Source organism: Falco rusticolus, chromosome 4 (genome assembly GCF_015220075.1).
Source record: "Falco rusticolus isolate bFalRus1 chromosome 4, bFalRus1.pri, whole genome shotgun sequence".
Taxonomy (NCBI): Eukaryota; Metazoa; Chordata; class Aves; order Falconiformes; family Falconidae; genus Falco; species Falco rusticolus.
The window spans coordinates 96,513,879-96,533,357 of record NC_051190.1 but is presented as its reverse complement, the minus strand read 5'-3'; the positions used below and the strand labels follow the sequence as shown (position 1 = coordinate 96,533,357).

At 35.1% G+C, this 19,479-nt stretch overlaps 1 protein-coding gene across 29 annotated transcripts in view; it reads right to left on the bottom strand.

Moving 5' to 3' along the window:
- CLASP2 (cytoplasmic linker associated protein 2) overlaps positions 1 to 19,479 on the bottom strand; it is a 146,587-nt gene that overhangs the window by 19,635 nt on the left and 107,473 nt on the right. For 6 of the 29 annotated variants that reach the window (XM_037387048.1, XM_037387050.1, XM_037387053.1 and 3 more), the window contains 9 exons: positions 15,508 to 15,570; positions 14,723 to 14,829; positions 12,023 to 12,046; positions 11,314 to 11,558; positions 10,649 to 10,712; positions 8,439 to 8,441; positions 5,312 to 5,475; positions 4,268 to 4,346; positions 4,066 to 4,116 (listed from right to left, as the gene is read on the bottom strand). In XM_037387048.1, coding sequence (XP_037242945.1) covers positions 4,066 to 4,116; positions 4,268 to 4,346; positions 5,312 to 5,475; positions 8,439 to 8,441; positions 10,649 to 10,712; positions 11,314 to 11,558; positions 12,023 to 12,046; positions 14,723 to 14,829; positions 15,508 to 15,570 — 800 coding nt within the window. The remainder of the gene's footprint in view (positions 1 to 4,065; positions 4,117 to 4,267; positions 4,347 to 5,311; positions 5,476 to 8,438; positions 8,442 to 10,648; positions 10,713 to 11,313; positions 11,559 to 12,022; positions 12,047 to 14,722; positions 14,830 to 15,507; positions 15,571 to 19,479) is intronic. The other 23 variants (XM_037387056.1, XM_037387068.1, XM_037387070.1 and 20 more) reach the window with 12 other exon arrangements.

Sequence of the window (19,479 nt, the reverse complement as noted above, 5' to 3'; positions counted from 1 at the left end):
CCCTCCCTCTGCTTATGCAGAATTTGTTTTAATCATCCCAGACTGCAGCCCCTCTCTAGTTTCTCCAAAATTGCACCACTGCAGAGCCTTGGGCAAAGGGCTATATGGCTGTATCTCCCCTACATATTTCTCTCCTCAGCTCCTGCTACTCCAGAGATTTGTCATGCAACCCATCAACAGAGGTAGTGAACATTTATTCAGGCCACCTATTTGTCTTAGCTGCTTTTATTTCTGCTAGTAATTACAGTGAATCAGAAATACCTACCAGGAGGGAGACACCTATGTCCATCAAAACCAGAAAGAAAGAGGAGTTCTGGGTGTATTTTTAATTGTTCATGGCTTGTTGTAAAACTGTTCTGAGCAGAGCTATTTAGAAATTCCCCTTGGTCATGAAAACTTGCAAGCTATTAAAAACTCAAGATACACTGACACACATATTAGTGACAGCTGATACATGTAGATTAATAATGAGTATTTCATTTTCACAGCAGCTGTTAAAGCTCGACTTCTCCAAAGTTATACAACAACCAACAGATGGAGGCTTTCATCTTATGCATATCAGTATCAACAAATGCAGTAAAACCCACACTATTTGCTAGATTCTTTCCAACAAAAAAAAAAAACCACCAACATTTCCGCAGCAAAAAGACTTAGGCTACGTGGTTTTCTAAATATGAAGTAATTGTTAAAATTTCTAGATTACCAAGTGAAACCACTACAACAGCATTATGTTCACTGTTCACAATTTATGTATATATATCACACCTTACAAAAAATTACGTTTAAGAATTGTAACACTTAGAACATCCAAAGGAGTTTCTCCCAACGAAAAAAATTAAAAAATTCTGGAGTACTGTATCTGACAGCAGTATTATTTAGTGTTTAAACTACTCCCACGGAGTAAATCACAGACTTCTGGAAAGATGGAAGCTCTCAGGAGGCATCAGAGCAGTGAACAGAAGATGATGAACGGAGAGAGTTTGCACTAATACAGCTTTTCACAGTGAGGCAGATACCCAAAGTTTTACAGCTATTTTGAAAGACAGTATTTTTCACTAATTGCTTTCGAGAAAAGAAATTCTGGAAGGGGTACCTTTCTATGCTCAAATACCATGAGACAGTATTTTTATGGATAAAAACCCCCACCCTGAAGTAAAGTCCATGACAGCAGCAAATCTACTTATGATGTATTTCTGTTACTATTTCCAGTAACTATATACAGAGTTGAGGTTTAGAAATAAAATGTCTAACGCAACCCTCTTCAACAGACCACTTAGTCAAAAATTGTTTATCCCCTGTCTTGAAGAGATTGTGATGAAAGCAGCTCCAGGAACTCTTACAATGAGTATTTACTGTTAATTTGAAACCACTGTCTATGAAGTTGTTTAATACTGCCTGGACTTTGTACTCTTCTAGGCTGAATTTTTTGCACATTTGCTGGACTATAAACACTAAGACATTTTTCCTGTAAAGCATATAACACAAGCAGACATTTTGTTTAATAACAGCACTGCTGTAATAAGTGAGTCAAATAATAGATCAAACCTCAACAAGCACTATAACTCACAAAAAAAATAAAGACAAAAGAAACTGAAGTGCTTCATAAACAGCTTTCACAGATACTGAAACAATGAATTTTGGCACAAGAATATGTGCAACTACTTCCAGAGATTCAGGAAAATACTGTGAGGATGCTACACAGTCAGTGCCAGAAAGTAAATTGTTTTCCTGTCCTGTGAAAAATCCACAATTTACAGAGTTTTGTTTGCTGTATCAGATCAAGACAAAAGAAACATTTCACATAACAAGAAAAAAAGGAGAGAGGAATGCAGAGAAGCTACTTTAGTTAAAGCAGAAAAAAGTCCATCTCTGGGATGGACTCATTTCCTGGGATGCAAGACACTAACTTAGGCTGAATACAAGCAATCATGTGAAGTGACTTTCAGATTGCCACATCCCAGGTGTATGTCCCTATGTTACCGGATACTTAAGAGTGACTGCCTATGCCATTATTTCACCAAACTATTAAAACATACACTGAAGATTAATTTTGAAGGGCACTCTAATCTCTGTGAATTTGTGTCATGGGTTGGTTGTTGTTTTTCTTAATCCAGAAATTTTAATAAGGACTTAGAAAAAAAAAAAAATCTTCTGATCCACTGCGGCAAAAACCTTTGTCAACAAATCACTATTTTCAGAGGAAAAAAAAAAGAGTTCAGAAAGTTTTCATGAACTTTGATCACAATGTTTAAGTCCACTTCTCACTGAGCGTGAGCTGTTTGATATTCAACCCAAGCAAAATGAAAGTGATGATTTTAAGTCTATTTCAGGAAAACACCCATCCTTTGGTAAGCACATGCTCTGCACCTGCAAAAATAAGCTTAATTGATTATATCCTATCTAGAAACTTTGACTCCTATGCCCCATCCATACATTTGACCAAAATAGATATAAGCCTCTGGCACCACTAAACTCTGTTCTTCAGCAGTTCACCACACCTACGTGTAAAATTATACCAAAAGAAAGCAAGATAGAAGACTTCCAGAAATGGAGTAGTGGCCTAGGATTATTAATTAATCTGTTACACATCTTGGTGCACTGAAGATGGGATTTCAAAAAAATATTCATGAATGTGGGTATTAAATAGCTACTTCTGCAACTTATGTTCAACAACTTCACTGTCTGGATCCTGCAGTCACAGTTACCCCAAAAAGGTGGAAGTAGGGGGTAGGTAAGACTTTCTTTGGAAAGCTTACCTTCTCCTCAATGGTTACATACTTTACTGTCCCAAAGATTCATTTTAAATATTCTTGATTTTATTTCGAACTAACAGGTGTACTTCTATGGAGGCAGACATCTTTACTTCAGAAATTTCTCTCAAATACTGGAAATTATTTTCAGAATATCTTCCCAAGTGTATCAAATTTCTTAATTCCTTCTAGGTCACACAGTTAATGTTCTTGAACTTGGCCCCTGACTCAGCCTAGCAGGAGTCCATGTCTCGCTCCCAATCAACACTCTCAACTTTGAAACATGACTGATATGCATTTACCAGCTACACTACTGTATGAAAAAAAAAAAAAAAAAAGAACATCTCAACCATCAAATTCAGTTCCCTGGGAAGGAAAACCAAGTAAAACAAAACCAAGCCCAATTTGTTCCAAGAATTTATTTAAACAACAAACTGATTTTACTACCTCATTTGCTGTCTTCAATAAATGACAGCAGTCCCTTTTTAACACAGCTTACGAAGCAACAGTGGTCAACGTATCAACTGTCCTCAAAAGCTTAAAAATTAAGTTTTACTGTATTGTAGACAAAAAAGGCATATTCATGTGACTTTAGGTTCAACATAACTTGGGAAAAGTCATATTCTTGTGCAGTATCAAACGACGTAAAAATATTTCGTGCAGGATAGAGCAGAAAATGCCAGTTATCATATGCTTGTTATTTCCCCATTCACATCACTTGTAAATCTTCTTAGGATTTGATGCATTTATCCCAAAATCAACTCTCTTTGGAACTGTAAATGTACTACAGAATACATTTTTACTTTTCAGTTATACTGGGAAGCCTATGGACCATAGATTCTTATGTAAAAATGTGTGTAATTATAAAGCTACACACTGACTTCCGAAAAGCATAGCACAAAAGCAGTTGATTTTTAATATAGTAACTTAAGTTTATATTAATATAAAAATAATTGAAATTAATTCAAGACCTATCAGGCTGAACACAGGGGAAAAAAAAGAACTAGAAAACCAGGTTTGGGAAATCACAAACATAAAATTAGAAAAGACTTGATAGAGTGAGTTTGCATAACCAGCTTGATGTTAGGCGGCCACGTCTTTGTTGCTCATTTTTACTGTACTGTGGTTTTATTAGATCTCTCTTGCAGCAAACATTTTCATACTAGTGTAATGTTCAAAATTGAACATCTGCATGCTTAAAAGTTTCTCGCAAAGGTTAGTAGCAGCATACAAATGCATTCAAATAAAAATTATTGGAAACACTGTAAGAGTTTGACATAGGGTTAAGAATAAAGGCAATAATTCAGACAAAAACCTTTGAGCTCCAAAAAGAGCGAAGCTGGTCCTGTAGTGCTGGCTTGACTGTCTGAAAGTTTACAAAAACAAAATCCACTAATTGAAAATCTTTTTTTTTTTTTGAAACAGAACAAAAATAACAATCCAAATTCAAATATTAAGACAAGCAAATGTCTATCAATGAAGATTTTTGTTTGCAATGTAAGCCTGAAAAGTCTTACCTTCAAGCTAGGTGTTTGGGTCTGGTCAACAGTAAATCTCATTAAAATACTGAACTGGAGGTCATTTGGGAAAGATTCCCTGTAAGACAAACAAATCACATCGTGTTACGTGAAATTTTCTTCTGATACCTGTTGAGAGGCACTAAATAAACCCTCCCTCTTTTTCAGTAAAGAAAAGCTTTAGAAATTTTTTCTTTTAAAAGTACTACCAGTTTTGTTGATAGCGTATCTGACTTTCAGAAACATTTACCAGAATGTAAAGGACAAAATTCAAGAAATTCCTGCTTTGAAGCAATTATACCTAGAATAAGCGATATAAGTAATGAGGAAAATTATTATAAAGATATAGCAGAATTCCAATTCTAAATTTATGCAACCCTAAAGGTCTAAACCACAACTCTCCTGCAGACTCCTCTGAACAATCCTATTGTCTCTGGGTTGCCTCTGCTCTCCCCCATTGCACACTACAGGTATGACCCTCAAGGACTCTGATGGAGCAGCAAAGTGAAGTGTGGCAGACCATATTCCCTCTCTCCCTACAACATACACCATACCCCTCCCCAGATTTCACAGCAGATGTGCCACATGAATGGGTCCCACACAGACCTAGACTGTTCACACTGTCCCATACTTCAGACAATGGAGGATGAGAAGTACGTCCCAGAGCTCCTCCAACTCTACTTAAAAATCCAGCTTCCATTTGGAAATACAACTGGCCAGGGATGGGCAGCTCTGATGGCCCCCAAAGTCACGTAACATCATTTTGGAATAAAGCTATTAGTGAAGTCTGGGGAGAGCGGAGGGAAGACAGAAAACAAATCCATTACTGCCATAACTCCTTAAAAGCCTGCTGACACTAAGAGAAGAATATTGCAACAATATTTTTTTATCAAAATACTTAAGCAGGAAGGTTTACTGAAGTTTCACTATCTGTTATTGGCTCTGCATTTTTCTAAGAATCACACAGCACAATAAAAAAACCCCAAAACTTTAAAATAACATGAGGTTTGTTTTTTTAAAATAATTTTTTTAAGAACTCATTACCTTGTGACATCAAGTGCCTTCTGAACTTTTGCTTGTACAGACCCAAGCAAATCAGCACCCATTTTTTTCAACAGCTGTGTCAGCAGTACGAACAGCCAGTCCTGCAGATCTTCTTTATGGACCTGGATGAAGTCCACCAGTGTCTCCAAAAACATACTGAACACCTAAAAGGCAGAAGAAGATGGAAAGAGGGTAGGATGGGGCAAAAGAGGAAATGACACTGACATATGCTGAACTTACAAACAAATAAGAAAGCAGTAAGGGAATCAGAGGCAGAGAAAGGCAGTGTTTTGCAGCCAAGCAGGAAAAAAAATAAAGGAGGAAAAAAGAAAACTCTCTTGCTTTCTCATTGGATTTTGATACAAGAGTACATTGGAAATGTTAGCCGACTTCTGTAGAAGTTTGACAATAAGGTATTCCATGCAGTTTCATCAAGAAAAGAAATGCTTACTGTGATGGCTGGCGCAACCTCAATTTTTTTCACTACAAAATTTTTTCACCCTTTCAAGCTTTATCATTAAGTTCATTTGCCACATTCCTCAAAGACTACAAAACCACTTTCTCTCTGAAACCAGAAAAGCTGCTTCAATTCTTTAGCAAAATATTCATTGTAAATATCTGCATTACTAAATACTGCAAAATCGTGAAAGCTGGCCAAGTCCTTTACACAAAATATTTGTGGAACAGAACAAGATTCTCCTGCTATTGCAGGCAAACACAAAATTATTCAGAGAAGGGAAAAAAAAAAAACCCACAACACATTTCAGATTGGCAGGTGTTTAAAACACAGAAGTACTTTCATCTTTTCAAAAACGTATTATCCATTGTGTTCTTTTCAACAAGTAACATTGAATACAGTAAACACAAATAATGTTTAAAAGACTGCATTCAGTAAAGAAAAAAGCATATTATTGTATTTATGGTAACCTCAACACTCAGACCAGGAAAAAGGGCTTTTTGGACGCGAGGTGTGAACCAGGGCATGAGAAATAGGTTAACTTCATTTAATTAGCGTTTTTAGTATCTCACTGGTTTTATCTTTTTTTCAAGACTTCCAGTGAAATCAGGATGTATATGCTCCATACAGTGTGGACCACGAGTTTCCTGTTTCTCCCACAAGAAAAATGGGTGTTTGGCCTGAAAATGCTACCTTCACATCTGATACACACTCCAGCTTCAGCAGATAGCTAGGTACAGGAGCAGAAGTATTGCTATGATGCCAAGAAGGCTGGAGGGATATTGCCTCTTCAGTATTTATGAGATGGGTACGATGTTGGAAATAACTGCCGCACAGGAGGAGCTAGAACCCCACATCCTCCTGCAGCTGACCTGGCTTGTTGTCAAGCCAAGTTCTGCTGCTGTCTTTGAGAGCAGATGATCCCAAACGGCGATCGTACCTCTCACAGCTGCAGAAAGCAGCTCACAGAAGTGGGGCCTTTTCCATAGCACTGATCAAGTGTGGAAGAGTTGGTGCATGCTGCAGCATGCCTTCATTGCCGAGGAAATTAGATCTCTTTTCATGTTGATAATCAAGCCAGGGTAAGCAATTTTATACCATGAAGTGAAAAAAATCCACACAGGTATCTTTAAAAAAAGTACCTTGAAATTCACATTAGAAATAAAAAAAATTCAGGTTCTTTTTGACAAGAAAGATTGGACCAGATGATCCCTAAGGTCCCTTCCAACCTGGTATTTTATGATTCTATGATTCTTTCAGGATCTAATAAAGACCAGGGAAAACGTTTTAACAGACATCTTAAATACTGAAAAGCTGTGTTAGAAACAAACCAATCCAAATCCTACTCAACATAAAAGTCCATCAGGATGAGCTACTTCAACTTCCCTTTTGGGGCAAACTAAATCAAAAATTGTTAAAAATAAAAGGCATCTAACTCCTCTTCTATCTGTCTAGATTTGTGTTCAAGTCTGAGGTTTACAAATTACCCTCCCAGCAGTAGGAAGAAATTTCTATGCTCAGGATTAGAAATCTCTATTTGGCTAAAGTGAAACAAAACACCACTTTGTGGATGCACAACTAGTGAGCATAATTATAAGACCCAGGAAAAACCAAACAAAAACCTACTTTCTGTATTGCAATAAGACAGTTTCTGAATTTCACGGCCCTAAAATAGGGGGAAAATATATTTGACATAGGCAGACAACAAAAAAAATCTGATGCTATAAAGATTACACTGGGGATCTTAAAACTGTATTTAAGACCCTTCAAATTTAATTACACAGCTCAGCAGAATTTAAAAACTGTACCTGTTTCTTCAAGTTTGCAGACACTGACGCACATGCTTTTTTCATTAAAATGTACAAGGTGAACACACTGGTTTACAACCTTTTATTTGATGAAGCAATGTGGACTTATGACACTTCAAACACGTAAAGTGGTTTAAATAGAAATCATTATGAAGTGAATTATGAATCACTATGGCAAAAGTACTCTAAAGATGTTGTGCCAATGTTTTAGCTATTTAAAATACACATAACTGAGGACTAAATTGTTTTCAAGCTTTGTTTGAATTTAGGTTTACTACATGAACGTCTAGACAAAACTCCAATGAAAAATTGAGTAATTTTTTTGCATTTAAAAAAAATACAAATCATACCATTTTGTCTTAGGCCAAAGAATGAAGAATTTAAGAAGGCTGTAAGAGTATTTAAGGTAAAGGATGAATTTGGAATGGAAAATGAATTCAACCACCTATATGTTGAACAATGTATGTGGGTACTGCAATTTTTGCAGTTTCCATTTTTATGATGAAAATTAAAATTCTGAAATTGAGCATCTAACATTGAAGTTTTAATAATTTGGCGGTGGAAAAAACAAACAGGTATGGAAATAGTTATAAGTGATCTACCTTTAAAGTGAATTATTTCAGATGTGCCAACCACCACAATATAAAGCAGGAATGCATAACCAAACAATGTCAGTTAATTAGTAGATAAAGCACATCTCGAAACTTTACCACACAGTTTACATAATTGTAAGAGCATTTTATGATTGCAAAAGGCTTGACACTGCATGAACTCTTTGGGGAAGAAAAATAGAGAGAAAAAGGGTTAATTGCACATTCATGCAAGTAAGGTTAGGCTTCCAACAAATATTGAACCAACTTACTCTCTAAAGAGAGTTCCAACACAGGGGACAGCATGCAAAACGAAACAAAAACCAAACCAAAACAAAAAAAAAAAACAACAAAAAAGGGAAAAAGATAAAAACACACAAATTAGTGGCCATCAATACAAAGTTTCCTGTATGGAATATAAAACAAAATAAAACAAAAAAGGTAATTCAAAACTTTTATGATAGATTTAGTAATTTTATTGGGATACCGAATGTATTTTACAAGTAAGCACTTGGCATTTCCTTCAAATCATTCTCCCATTTTCTCCTCCAAACGGTATTACTCTTTTTCTAAGCAATGTCCTATATCCAGCTATCATGTTAAAGTAAACCTTTAAAACAAAAAAAAGTGATGACAGAGTAATTCCTACAGACACTTGGAAAGAGTCTAAGATGAGATTTATGTAGCCACACGTGCATGATAAGTAATTCACAGCTCATGAACTCTTTAATATTTAAAGGATCCTCCTGATAATATATTGATAACGTAACAGTTTTGCAACACCAAAAAGCAGGCAAGGTTTCAGTGACTGGAACAGGTGTACCACATATGCTATATAACACAGACCAAATTTTTGAAATCACAACATTATTTTATGTCAGAATGCCCAGTAAACAAAACAATTAACTAGAATAATGCAGTGTAACATTTCTAAAGGCTTAATGAAAAGATAAAATGCTCTTCTGACACATACAAATTAATTTTGGAACACTTTCATTATCTTTCCCTGGCTCCCTTCACTACAAAAACATCTCCCAGGTAGTTCTGATACACATGCATAGCTGCAATATTAACACAGCAACAAGCAAAATTAAACCAAGCTGCTAGTCACAATTTTGTCATTACTTAATATAAAACTCGGTAATTATTCAACACTTAGTTTTATTTCCTCTCCTCTGTTCTTTTTATGGAATGTTTCCTTCTGTTTCTCTTTAACTGCTTGGCTTTAGTCTTTCCTTCTATATTGCTGCAGTATGTGAGCAACTTTAATATCAAGTTGCTGTGTGCAATGCCAGTTTCTTCCAAAATACACTGCGTCATAGATAGCAGCTAAGTCACTTTTTCCAGCAGGAAAAATGAGAATAGATAAACACCAAGTTAAGCTGTCAAGACTTCCCATCACTCTGGAATTAATTTTCCATTGCAGCAATAAAGAAGACTTAAAAATATATAAAGTATACTGCATAATCAAAGCCAATTTTCAGAATTCTGCTGGGCAAAGCTGATACTTCTGAAATAACTACTTTGCTCTCAATTTTTCTGGGTTATCTTTTTATCAGTTCTGAAATATGGATGCAAAGTGGGATGTGTTATACCCAACATAAAAGGTTAAGGTTTCTTCCAAGCAAGACTATAATGCAAAGAAAAGATTAAGTTACACATTTTTTACATGACACCACTGTAACTTTATTCAGCTCCTTACCTACCTGCAGTCCTTTTGCTACGGGAAATTACTGCATATATAAAGCTGTACTAGTAACCCTCTTCCCACAAAAATTCTAAAAATACTATCAAGTGTAGTAACTTGGAAAGATTTTAATGGTCTTAGAAAACAGAAGGGCTGTTCTCCTTGCTGTGTCGTCCATACTGGGTCTTTACCTAGGTAAATGTTAATAAAACATCACATTTTCTTTTATACTGAAGCATAGTCTCTACCTTACCCACTGACTACTAACAATGATGTAAAAATTATTCAACAGTCTTAACTGCCAGTCCTATCTATGAAATCCAAGGATGATGATCATAAGCTATGATAATACAAAATACCACAGGAAAAAAAAGTACATGTTTGGTACAGTTCATCAGATTCACCACGTATGATTTAGACCACTTTCTTTATGATTTAAACTACTGCACCAAAGCCTTTCATTTTTAATTGAGAGAAAACCATTACTGATGTTGAAGTAGCCTCTGTAAACATGACTTCTTAAAAACTCTTACAAATTCTGAGCACAAACTTTTAAACGAGTTCAATGTCATTGAGATGAAACTAACCTTTATTTCAATTATCCTGCAAAAATGTGAAAAATTATCTTGTTCAAGATTGACAAACTGAATTGTATAAGCAGTTAACAGTATCAGATTTCAGTCCTAATTTGAAAAATTTTACATGTGCAAATATCACTGACATTTTACCGCAGTTGGCTTTCCATTAGTATCCATTTTCAAACATTTACTGGAAATAAGAAAAATCTAAACATACCTTACTGTGAGGATCAGCAAACATTCTTGTGAAGATTTCACACAACCTTTTCAACTCAACACGACTGTCAAAGTGACAACAATACATTAGTCAGCTCCCCTGCTAGTACTACCATAACACTAAATGCATAGCAATCAGTGAAATCAGATGTAGTACTGAATCAAATAATCTAGTAAAGGAAGTAAAGCATTATGTTTGAGACATGGATATGTAGCGTAATAGATTCAGTCTAAAATGAGACTTTTAACCTAGAAATGCCTCTTCAAACTAATTCATATATTATACCATTCCCAACTATTTTAAAAGAGCAAAGAAAAAGGTATTCTTAGTAGCTACCTATAGCTACTTCTGTCTTCTGAATACCCAACAAAAATAACAGTAAAAAATAAATAAGACAAATAATAAAGGCCTTCCATCAACACTAGATGCAAGCACTTTTAAATTGCAAGAATTCTCTTGCTTTTACATTCCATTTCTTAAACTGAGCTTTTTAAACAGATTCTATACACTAGTGCCCACAAGTGACAACAGCTTCCACATTCCTTCACTCATCTTACTCTCAGACACATCCCCTGCTTTCCCCAGCTTTCTGTATTCTTTAGAACATTAGCTGCCTTTCCTTCAACTCTGAAACAAAATGTTTTCCTATTAGCATGTTTTCTCACCTTAAAGTTCTCTGGTTCTTTAATAAATTCTGCAGGCCTAGAAGGCCTTCTTTTCTCTCTGACCAGTTGGAGCTAGCACAGCGATTTAGGACTTCAGCCACATCTTCTGTCTGTCTCATATATGTTGGTATGCTTCCATTCCTAGAGCTGTAGGACCTTTCTGAACAGGCACTTGATGCATCACTGTTGGCATCATCATCTGAGTACATTCCATAGGACTCGTATCTTCTTCGCACGGGCTTCTTCTATCGTACAGAAACCCCCCACATTAATACTGATTTTCAAAGAGACAGTATACATACCCATAATCAGTGTAAAGACCAACAGTTCAAATAATCAGTGTGACCCCTACTCCCTGCAATGATAAACGGTTCCAAGTGTTCAACAGGTCAAACCAAGTTAATAAAATATTTTATAAGTAGTATGGATTGCGTAGTATTCCAAATATAAAAGCAAAGCAAACGCAGAGAAGACATACATTTGACAAAACGTTCAACTTAAGGTTTACTCGTGTAACTCCACAAAACTGCCTAAGAGTGATATAAAGACTGTATTGAAAGTTAGCGATTTCACTTAATAGCTTTACATATGTTACCAAATATAAGGATCAGGTCTAAACCCACATATTCTGTTATTTTAACTTACTTTGTATTGAGCATGTTAATAGCAAAACATTAGAACTATTGAAGAAGGAAAATAGTTTCTATACCTTAGTCCGTATGTCTCCTAAGAGCTGTTAGCAGTAAATTATTGAAAAGAAACAGAAATTGAGAACAGGAAGGTAAGGCATAGCAGCATTGTGACTATTACACTGTCTCCCACTGGACAACACATAGTCTTCGCGTAAATTTTGCTCTTAGCTCTCTGTAACTGATTAGCATCTCATGCATTGCCAAGAAGTAGTCTGCTAAGCTTCTATTTCCAGAGAAGTATTACGTATCATCTGCTGGCTGGTCACAAAGACTTCTCTGTCAAAATCTGTGTGTCTTATGCAGGGGTATTTGAGCATGAAGACTTAGCACATGCAGTCAATTGCTATCTAGGTATGAAACCTTCGTCTAAACTTTTATTTTCCAATCAACTTCATCTCCTTAACTTCACACTGGTATCTGAATGTTGTCATTGCAACAATTACTACGGCAATGTCAAACAAAAATGCTCATTACATAATGCAGAATCCCAAATCCCCTAAAACCAAAAACAAGCCAATAAAACAACATACAACATGCCAAAGGCCGGAGGGGGGAAAAAAAAATATGCAGCAGCTCTATTTATCCTAAAAGGAAAAACACACACCTCTGCAAAATAACTCTGCCATTCAAATTTTGGAGTTGAAGCTAGTAGTAAAAAATTGGGTTCCATTGTCAACTCAAAACCCCAGCAGTGAAAGTGATTGTATTCCCCTTAATTACCATTGCCATTTGCACAGGGTTCTCATTTTTGTCTGTGGAATAACTTAATACGTATCCTAATACAAACCAGTCAATACACCATGTAATAAGCAAGCTTACTGTCAACAGAATAAACATACATACACGCTCAAGAGAATAAAGGAAAAGAAAAACCACAAAGACATGAGCATTTTTGAAAAGGGTCACCATAACGAAAAAAAAAAAATATTTTTTTTAAAGAAACAGAGTCTGAAATGCCAAGGACTGTGCCAAAGTAAAAGCTATAAAAATATGTAAAGATCACCGCATTGTTCCATTTCTTGTATCTTATATTGGAACCAGATCTTAGGCAGAAGATTGATACCACTTTGGCTTGAGCAGTATTGTAACTGGCCAAGTATTTTTCATACCATAATAACAGTAATACAATCCAGAGGAATTTTTGTTTTTATATTGTATCTGTCAGGACTCTGCCTTTTAAAAACTTTGTTCTGAGGTGGGGGCTTCAGTCTATGATAAAACAAAAAGGCTGTTCATAAGTTTTCCATCTAAATAGAGCCATCTATACAGGACAACATACATTTCGAGCATGGCAGGCAACCAGGCATGAAAATACCACAAAATGTTGCTGTTCTTGATCCTTCTTTGTAATGACAGATTATCGCTAAAATACACAAACTAATCTTTCTCTAACATTTCCAGAAGCATTATGTTATTCTGGATCCAAGTAACACAAACAGTTTCTGTGAACAAACTTTATTGCTTCCACAAAGCAGGACACATTCAAGCCTCAAGAGTAGTCATCAGAATCATGAATTTCTCCTCAATTTATATTCTTACTATATACTTCACCCAGCCGGATCTGAATCGGCATGAAGCTGCTAGAAGTACTTAAGATATTCTTCATGTGGCACCAGTGTGGATAGCAACCATTTTTCAAATTATAGCCAGAAACTTTTCATGTTGTATAGACTGTTTTTCTAGTGTTCCTTATTCCAAAATCCAGACTTGATTTCCAGTTTACTAACTAGCATTCCCCACCAATGCTGAGAACTTTTTGCAAGTCTGCAATATCAGAAAGGGGAAAAACGACTCCATCACACCATGACCTCTCAGGCATGATTTCAGAGATATCCTGATCTTTATGCCAGTGAAGGCACACAAATTTTGAACTAATGTGCCAAAATGATAGTATTAACCAAGAAATCAATAAATTACCAGACTAAGAACATGACAGAGTTCTTCAGATTTCTTCATTTGAGATGTTGTTTCTCTCTATCCAGTCATATCTGTCTATAATTAAAATTTTTAGAGTCTAATTTTTAGGTTTTTACTAATGTTCCAAATAATCTTTTCTTAGAACAGACTAATAACAATTTCCTTAAAGCATGAGATATTTAATGACATGCAATATATACCTGTATGTGTGTATATATATACTGCAAAGTATACAATACCTGATAAAAATGTACCTGATTCATAGCATCAGCATTTTAAATTTATTGAAGATTTCAGCTTGCTGATGTAAATGTCAGAACAGCAAAATACATGATGTGTTCAGTTTGGCTTACTGGGGCAGAGAGGTAGAGAAGCCAAATACACTCTTTTAAAGAACAGTAAAGGTTAAGAAAGAGAATGGCATAACCAGTTTTAAATTCAGTGTAACATTCTGAACAAAAGAAAACAAAACCTGAAGAATTATGAAATGCTACCTGCCAAGCCATCAGTTTATCTGTTCAGCATCAACCTCACATTGTCAGACAGAACAACTTTAAAAAGGAACCCAGGCTTATGATAAGCAGAGTGCTTTAGCTGTCACCATTCCCAGCGCTGACAAGCCTTCAGCCTACCCAAAAGTCTGTCTGGCTGTTGTGGGAAACTGCTAGTTAGTGCTACCTGCTCAATTTTTTTTCCCCACCTAGAAGCCAATAAAATAATGAATGACAAGTTCTTTTTCACTATAGACAGCAAACATTTTAAAGAGTCTGTATCCCACACAAGGTAAGTGAGATTCTTACCAAAGCATCTGCTACTGCCTCTTCCACGTCAGAACCTGTGTTCAGAACTCGCATAGCACTAACTGATGATGATAATCTACTCGACTGACTAATTCCGAAGCCAGTACCTGTTACAACAAGAAGAAAAACGAATATAAAGAATTCAGTCAGAACAGCAACACATTAATACCACACTCACTAAAAAAACCCAAGCAGAAGAAAAGTAATTGCTTCATATTTCTAATAAATTATGTAGTGGCTAAAACAGTGGTTATTTTCATTCTGAAGTCTTTAGTGGTACAGTGAAAAGTAAGAAATGGGAGTAAAAAAAAAAAGTCATATACAAACATTGTTATTCCAATATCACAGGGAAGAAAACCTCCACAAACAATAGTTTTAACTGAAAGAAACTTTTTTTTTTTTTTTTAATTAATGTCTTCTTCGTTTTGGGTTTTTGTTTTCATTGAAAAAGAAAGTAAATACAGTAGGAAGGCTATTGAGAGTGCTGATTAGGAAACTACATGCATAAAGAATGCTCTACAAATACTTAAAAATGGAAAATGAAAAAAGTTCTTCAAGTAAAAATAAAATGATTGTTGTTAAGGAAGAAAAGGATTAACATTGGAGGGTGGGGGTGGAAACAAAATCTAACAACATAAACACATCTATCTGGATTATTAAAACCACAAAACTCAAATTAATGTAAATAATGCTTTTTCAAACTGAACTACATGAATAACCAAGTGGGTGGGGAAAAAAATCCAGGATGACTGCACAGATGACAGCAAAGTGTACTCATCCTTCACCTGTAGCCCCATAAACATCAGGAGCGTAGAGGGCACCAGTGGATCTGGAGTGGTGTCTGGAAGCTGCAATAACAGGATCATATAAACCCTATCTATTACTATGGAATCAAGTGCTGCAATAGTTGCTTAAATGAACAAGAGAATATTTATCAAAATGATTCAGCTTTAGCACGACAAAATGAGTATTACACCGAAGGAAAAAGCTCAGAGAAGTTGATAATGTAGAATGTGATTATAGAATTATATAGGTTTATGTACACTGGACATTTCATGCATAATTTTTTTAATATAAAAGATTAAGAGCAGATTAAAAGCAAGTATGTTTAAGCTCAAAGAAGAAAAAATGCATAGACACACATGCACGCGTGCACACACACAAACAGAACCCTTAGAAATATCTAGAAAGTTCTGATACTGGTCTTCCATTGTAGAGTTAACTCAACTCTACATGGTCCAGAGCCAGAGTTCATGTACCAAACATTATCTGCATAAAGTGATTACTGCACAAACTTACTGTGTTTGCAGCTGACAATATGTATAAATGAGTTCTTGCCTATGTACAGGTAAGTCAACCTCAGTTAAAACTCAACACTATGTAGATGAAATTGAAAAGATTCAATTTTAATTAAAAATCTAAAAATATTTAATGCCATTAATATTTCACATTTTTACTCCTTTCATATATATATATATACACACGCTTTACTATAGCTCATTAATATTCTTCAAGTTATGGAAAGTGGAGACCAAAGAGCCTTAAGAACTTGGAAGAAAACACGGTACCATTCTCCTGGCACTTGTATAAAACTGGTCTTCTAGAGATTCTGACTCATTTTTGCTAGTGTTATCTACCTTAAACCAAGTTATTTTAAATTCAGTGTGTTTTTAAACAATTAATCTTCTGTCTCCAGTTCATTTAAGTTAGAATTTTACAGCCACGCAAATGAAACTGATTTTGACAATTTCAACTTGAATTCCATCCACAGTGACATAAACCCCAGATATCAACTTCTAATTTAATAAATGTAAAAGCAAATATTTTACACCTTTTGGATACATAAAGTAGTATAAAGAGAAACCATGAATCATCCTTTAATCTGATTAACAGAGACAATTTAAGAGTCTGATCTGAATCAAATAAACCTGACACAGACCCGATCACATTTGGGGAAGCACACCTCTTTTAACTTGAGCAAACTCTAAAAGGATCCTGGAAAGTCTTGTAAAGGTCCTGGAAACAACACCAAGGTTTTTTTCCCCACATAAAGTTCTCTACTCCTTACATAAGGTACAGCAATGAATTTTTTTTCAAACTAAACTTGCATAAAGTTGTTTATCTAGGGAATTTTATTTTTTAACTAATGCTTTGTGAAATACTTGGTTCTTTACTTTAGAAAGTATGTCTCAGCATGGAAAAGGAGACAGGAAAGAGGATGTAAGAACTTAGGCATCAAGGCTGATAGAGTGAGCTTTAAATTTAAGCAATAACAGGATAAACCCTTCTATTGCTTTCCATCATCAAGCCCTGAAAATTAAAGATCTAACTAAAAATTCAAACTTCAGGCATATAATTCAAGATGATCCTCCCCCATATACATTTTAAATATGATGAATAAGGTAAAAGAGCGAAAGGAAGCACTATGTTAGATCACACACACCTCAATTCCAAAGCATATTTTCAAGCATACTCTTTTTACCCCTCAAATTGCAGAAATTGTGCAAGTATTTATTTTTGTTTGATTTTTTAAAAGATTAATCAAAATAGGATTTTGAATGGATTCAAAATAAAAATTTCTTAGCTAAAATATTGAAATTATACTAATCCGATATTTATTGTTAACTATATGCAACAGAAAAATAGGTAATTCCGTATGAATTACAAATCACTTGCTTCTCAGAGTGGCTGTTATTTCCCAGTTTTCAGTGTTGTACCAAGATGTGAGATTACATAAACACTTCATACCAGTGTATACAGAGAAGAAATCATGTAGCATTTGGGTCATCTTATACCCCAGAGGGCTCAGCATTTCTAAGCAAAATTTTCTGTGCTGAGAATGAAATGCAATACTAATTACATTCCCCACTCCAACCCCATGTAGAACTGTCTCTAGCTACAAACACAGAACTGAATTTGTCTTATTTCATCTTCCACTTGTACCCTTGGAAAACATTAAATTTAATATTTTTGATAGAAGTTAGTACCATCCTATAAGACAAAACTGATCCAACAAAACAGTGAATGACATTCAAAATCATTCAAATAAGCAGCCATACTAGAAGGAATCCTAGTAATTTATTCCAGGTATAGCTGCTTTTATTTTTTAAACAACACTAGATTCCTATGTATGTTACTTTGAGATCTCTGTGCTATCAGATTATTAAACCTATTGTATTGTATATGTACTTGAATACAGAAATTAAACTCCATCAATTAAAATAAAACCTCAAGTAGCATCCATCCCAATGACTCATCTTATGGTATTAGTTTAATAGAGTTTTCTTAAGATAATAAGCATTTAATCAATACTAATCAGATCTCGCATGCATGCAATTGAAGTAAAACTGTAAGGTAGCAAAAGGAGCACAAAAAGATCTGGAAAATACCCTTGTTTTTAAAAGAGGGTAAGATATATGTGTACTACAATACAGACTGCCAGCTGTGTTTTAGTAAAAGAGACAAGTTTACTAACAGATCCTACATAATGTCTACTTTTAATTTAATTCCCCAATTAAGTAGCATCTGGGCAAATTAGCATTACTTATTGAAACAGCTTTCATTCAATTAATCTGTACTTTCCTAATAAAAACCATGGCTGATAGGAAGCTTACTGCCCTAACAGATGACAATAGACTTCCAACGCTAATTAACAGTAAGTCAGGTGCCTCAATTTGAGACAGAAACCAGAGATTTACTGATTTCAGACTATATTTAACAGCTAGTATTACCAACTCCTTAACTGTACGCTACACTTGAACAAAAAAAAGAGGGACATACTGAAAAGTAGCTTAAAGGCAACACTGAAAAAGATCAGTTTCAGCTATCATCGTACGGAGACAGTTTTGTATCGCCAATCAAAAACACCCAACCCCAGTAAGTACAAAAGATGTTTATCAAAATTTACTACCAACTTTGACAAGGATAAATGGAGATGAGAAGCCTCCCTAATCCTAAACCAACAACATATTAAAGTAATTATAAGCTAACATTCCTATGCCTTATTGACATTTCAGGAACAGACAACAGCTTGACAATCTTGCAAAATCTTTTACATGTCAGGCCAATGAGCTGAAATACTAAGTGAAAATAAAACTTTTGCTTGTAGTTGCTCTAGACATGAGGGCTGAATGTAACTATGCATGTGTGAATGTTAGAAGTTTTCAACTCCTCTTCTTCCCTATGTAACAGCAGCTACTACTACAATTATTTAACACTTTTCCTACACAGGTTAAAAGCAAAGTTCAGAACTGTACTTCGTTCATTTGCTTGTATAGACTTTGCTACTCATTCACTTTTAGAAAATGGAAAGCAGCCTCAGAATACAGTTCTGCACCATCAGATTTACTTGCATTAATAGCAAAAATTTAAATATTATTTTTTCACATAATGCAGTGATGACAACACAGCTAATGAGACATAAAAAGAAGCATACTTTCTTCTTATATACCAAAATGATTCAATGACTAGAGAGCAATTTTGAGTAAGAGCAGACCCCAGCTCTTGGTGCAGGGCAAGGCAGAGGATGACAGCCACACTATATTCTTGGGTCTAGCTGGTCAGTGAGAAAAATATTATCTAACTGCACCCAAGCAATGAGTGCTGTAATAAAAAAAGAAATACATAACTTAAAAAAACTTCCCAAAGGAGGAATTGCCCTTTCAAAGAAAGTATCTAGACACTGCATATCACACATCTTTCCAGACTTGGTATTTAAGTAAGACTACCACTAGCAAAGCACTTATTTTTCAAGTGTG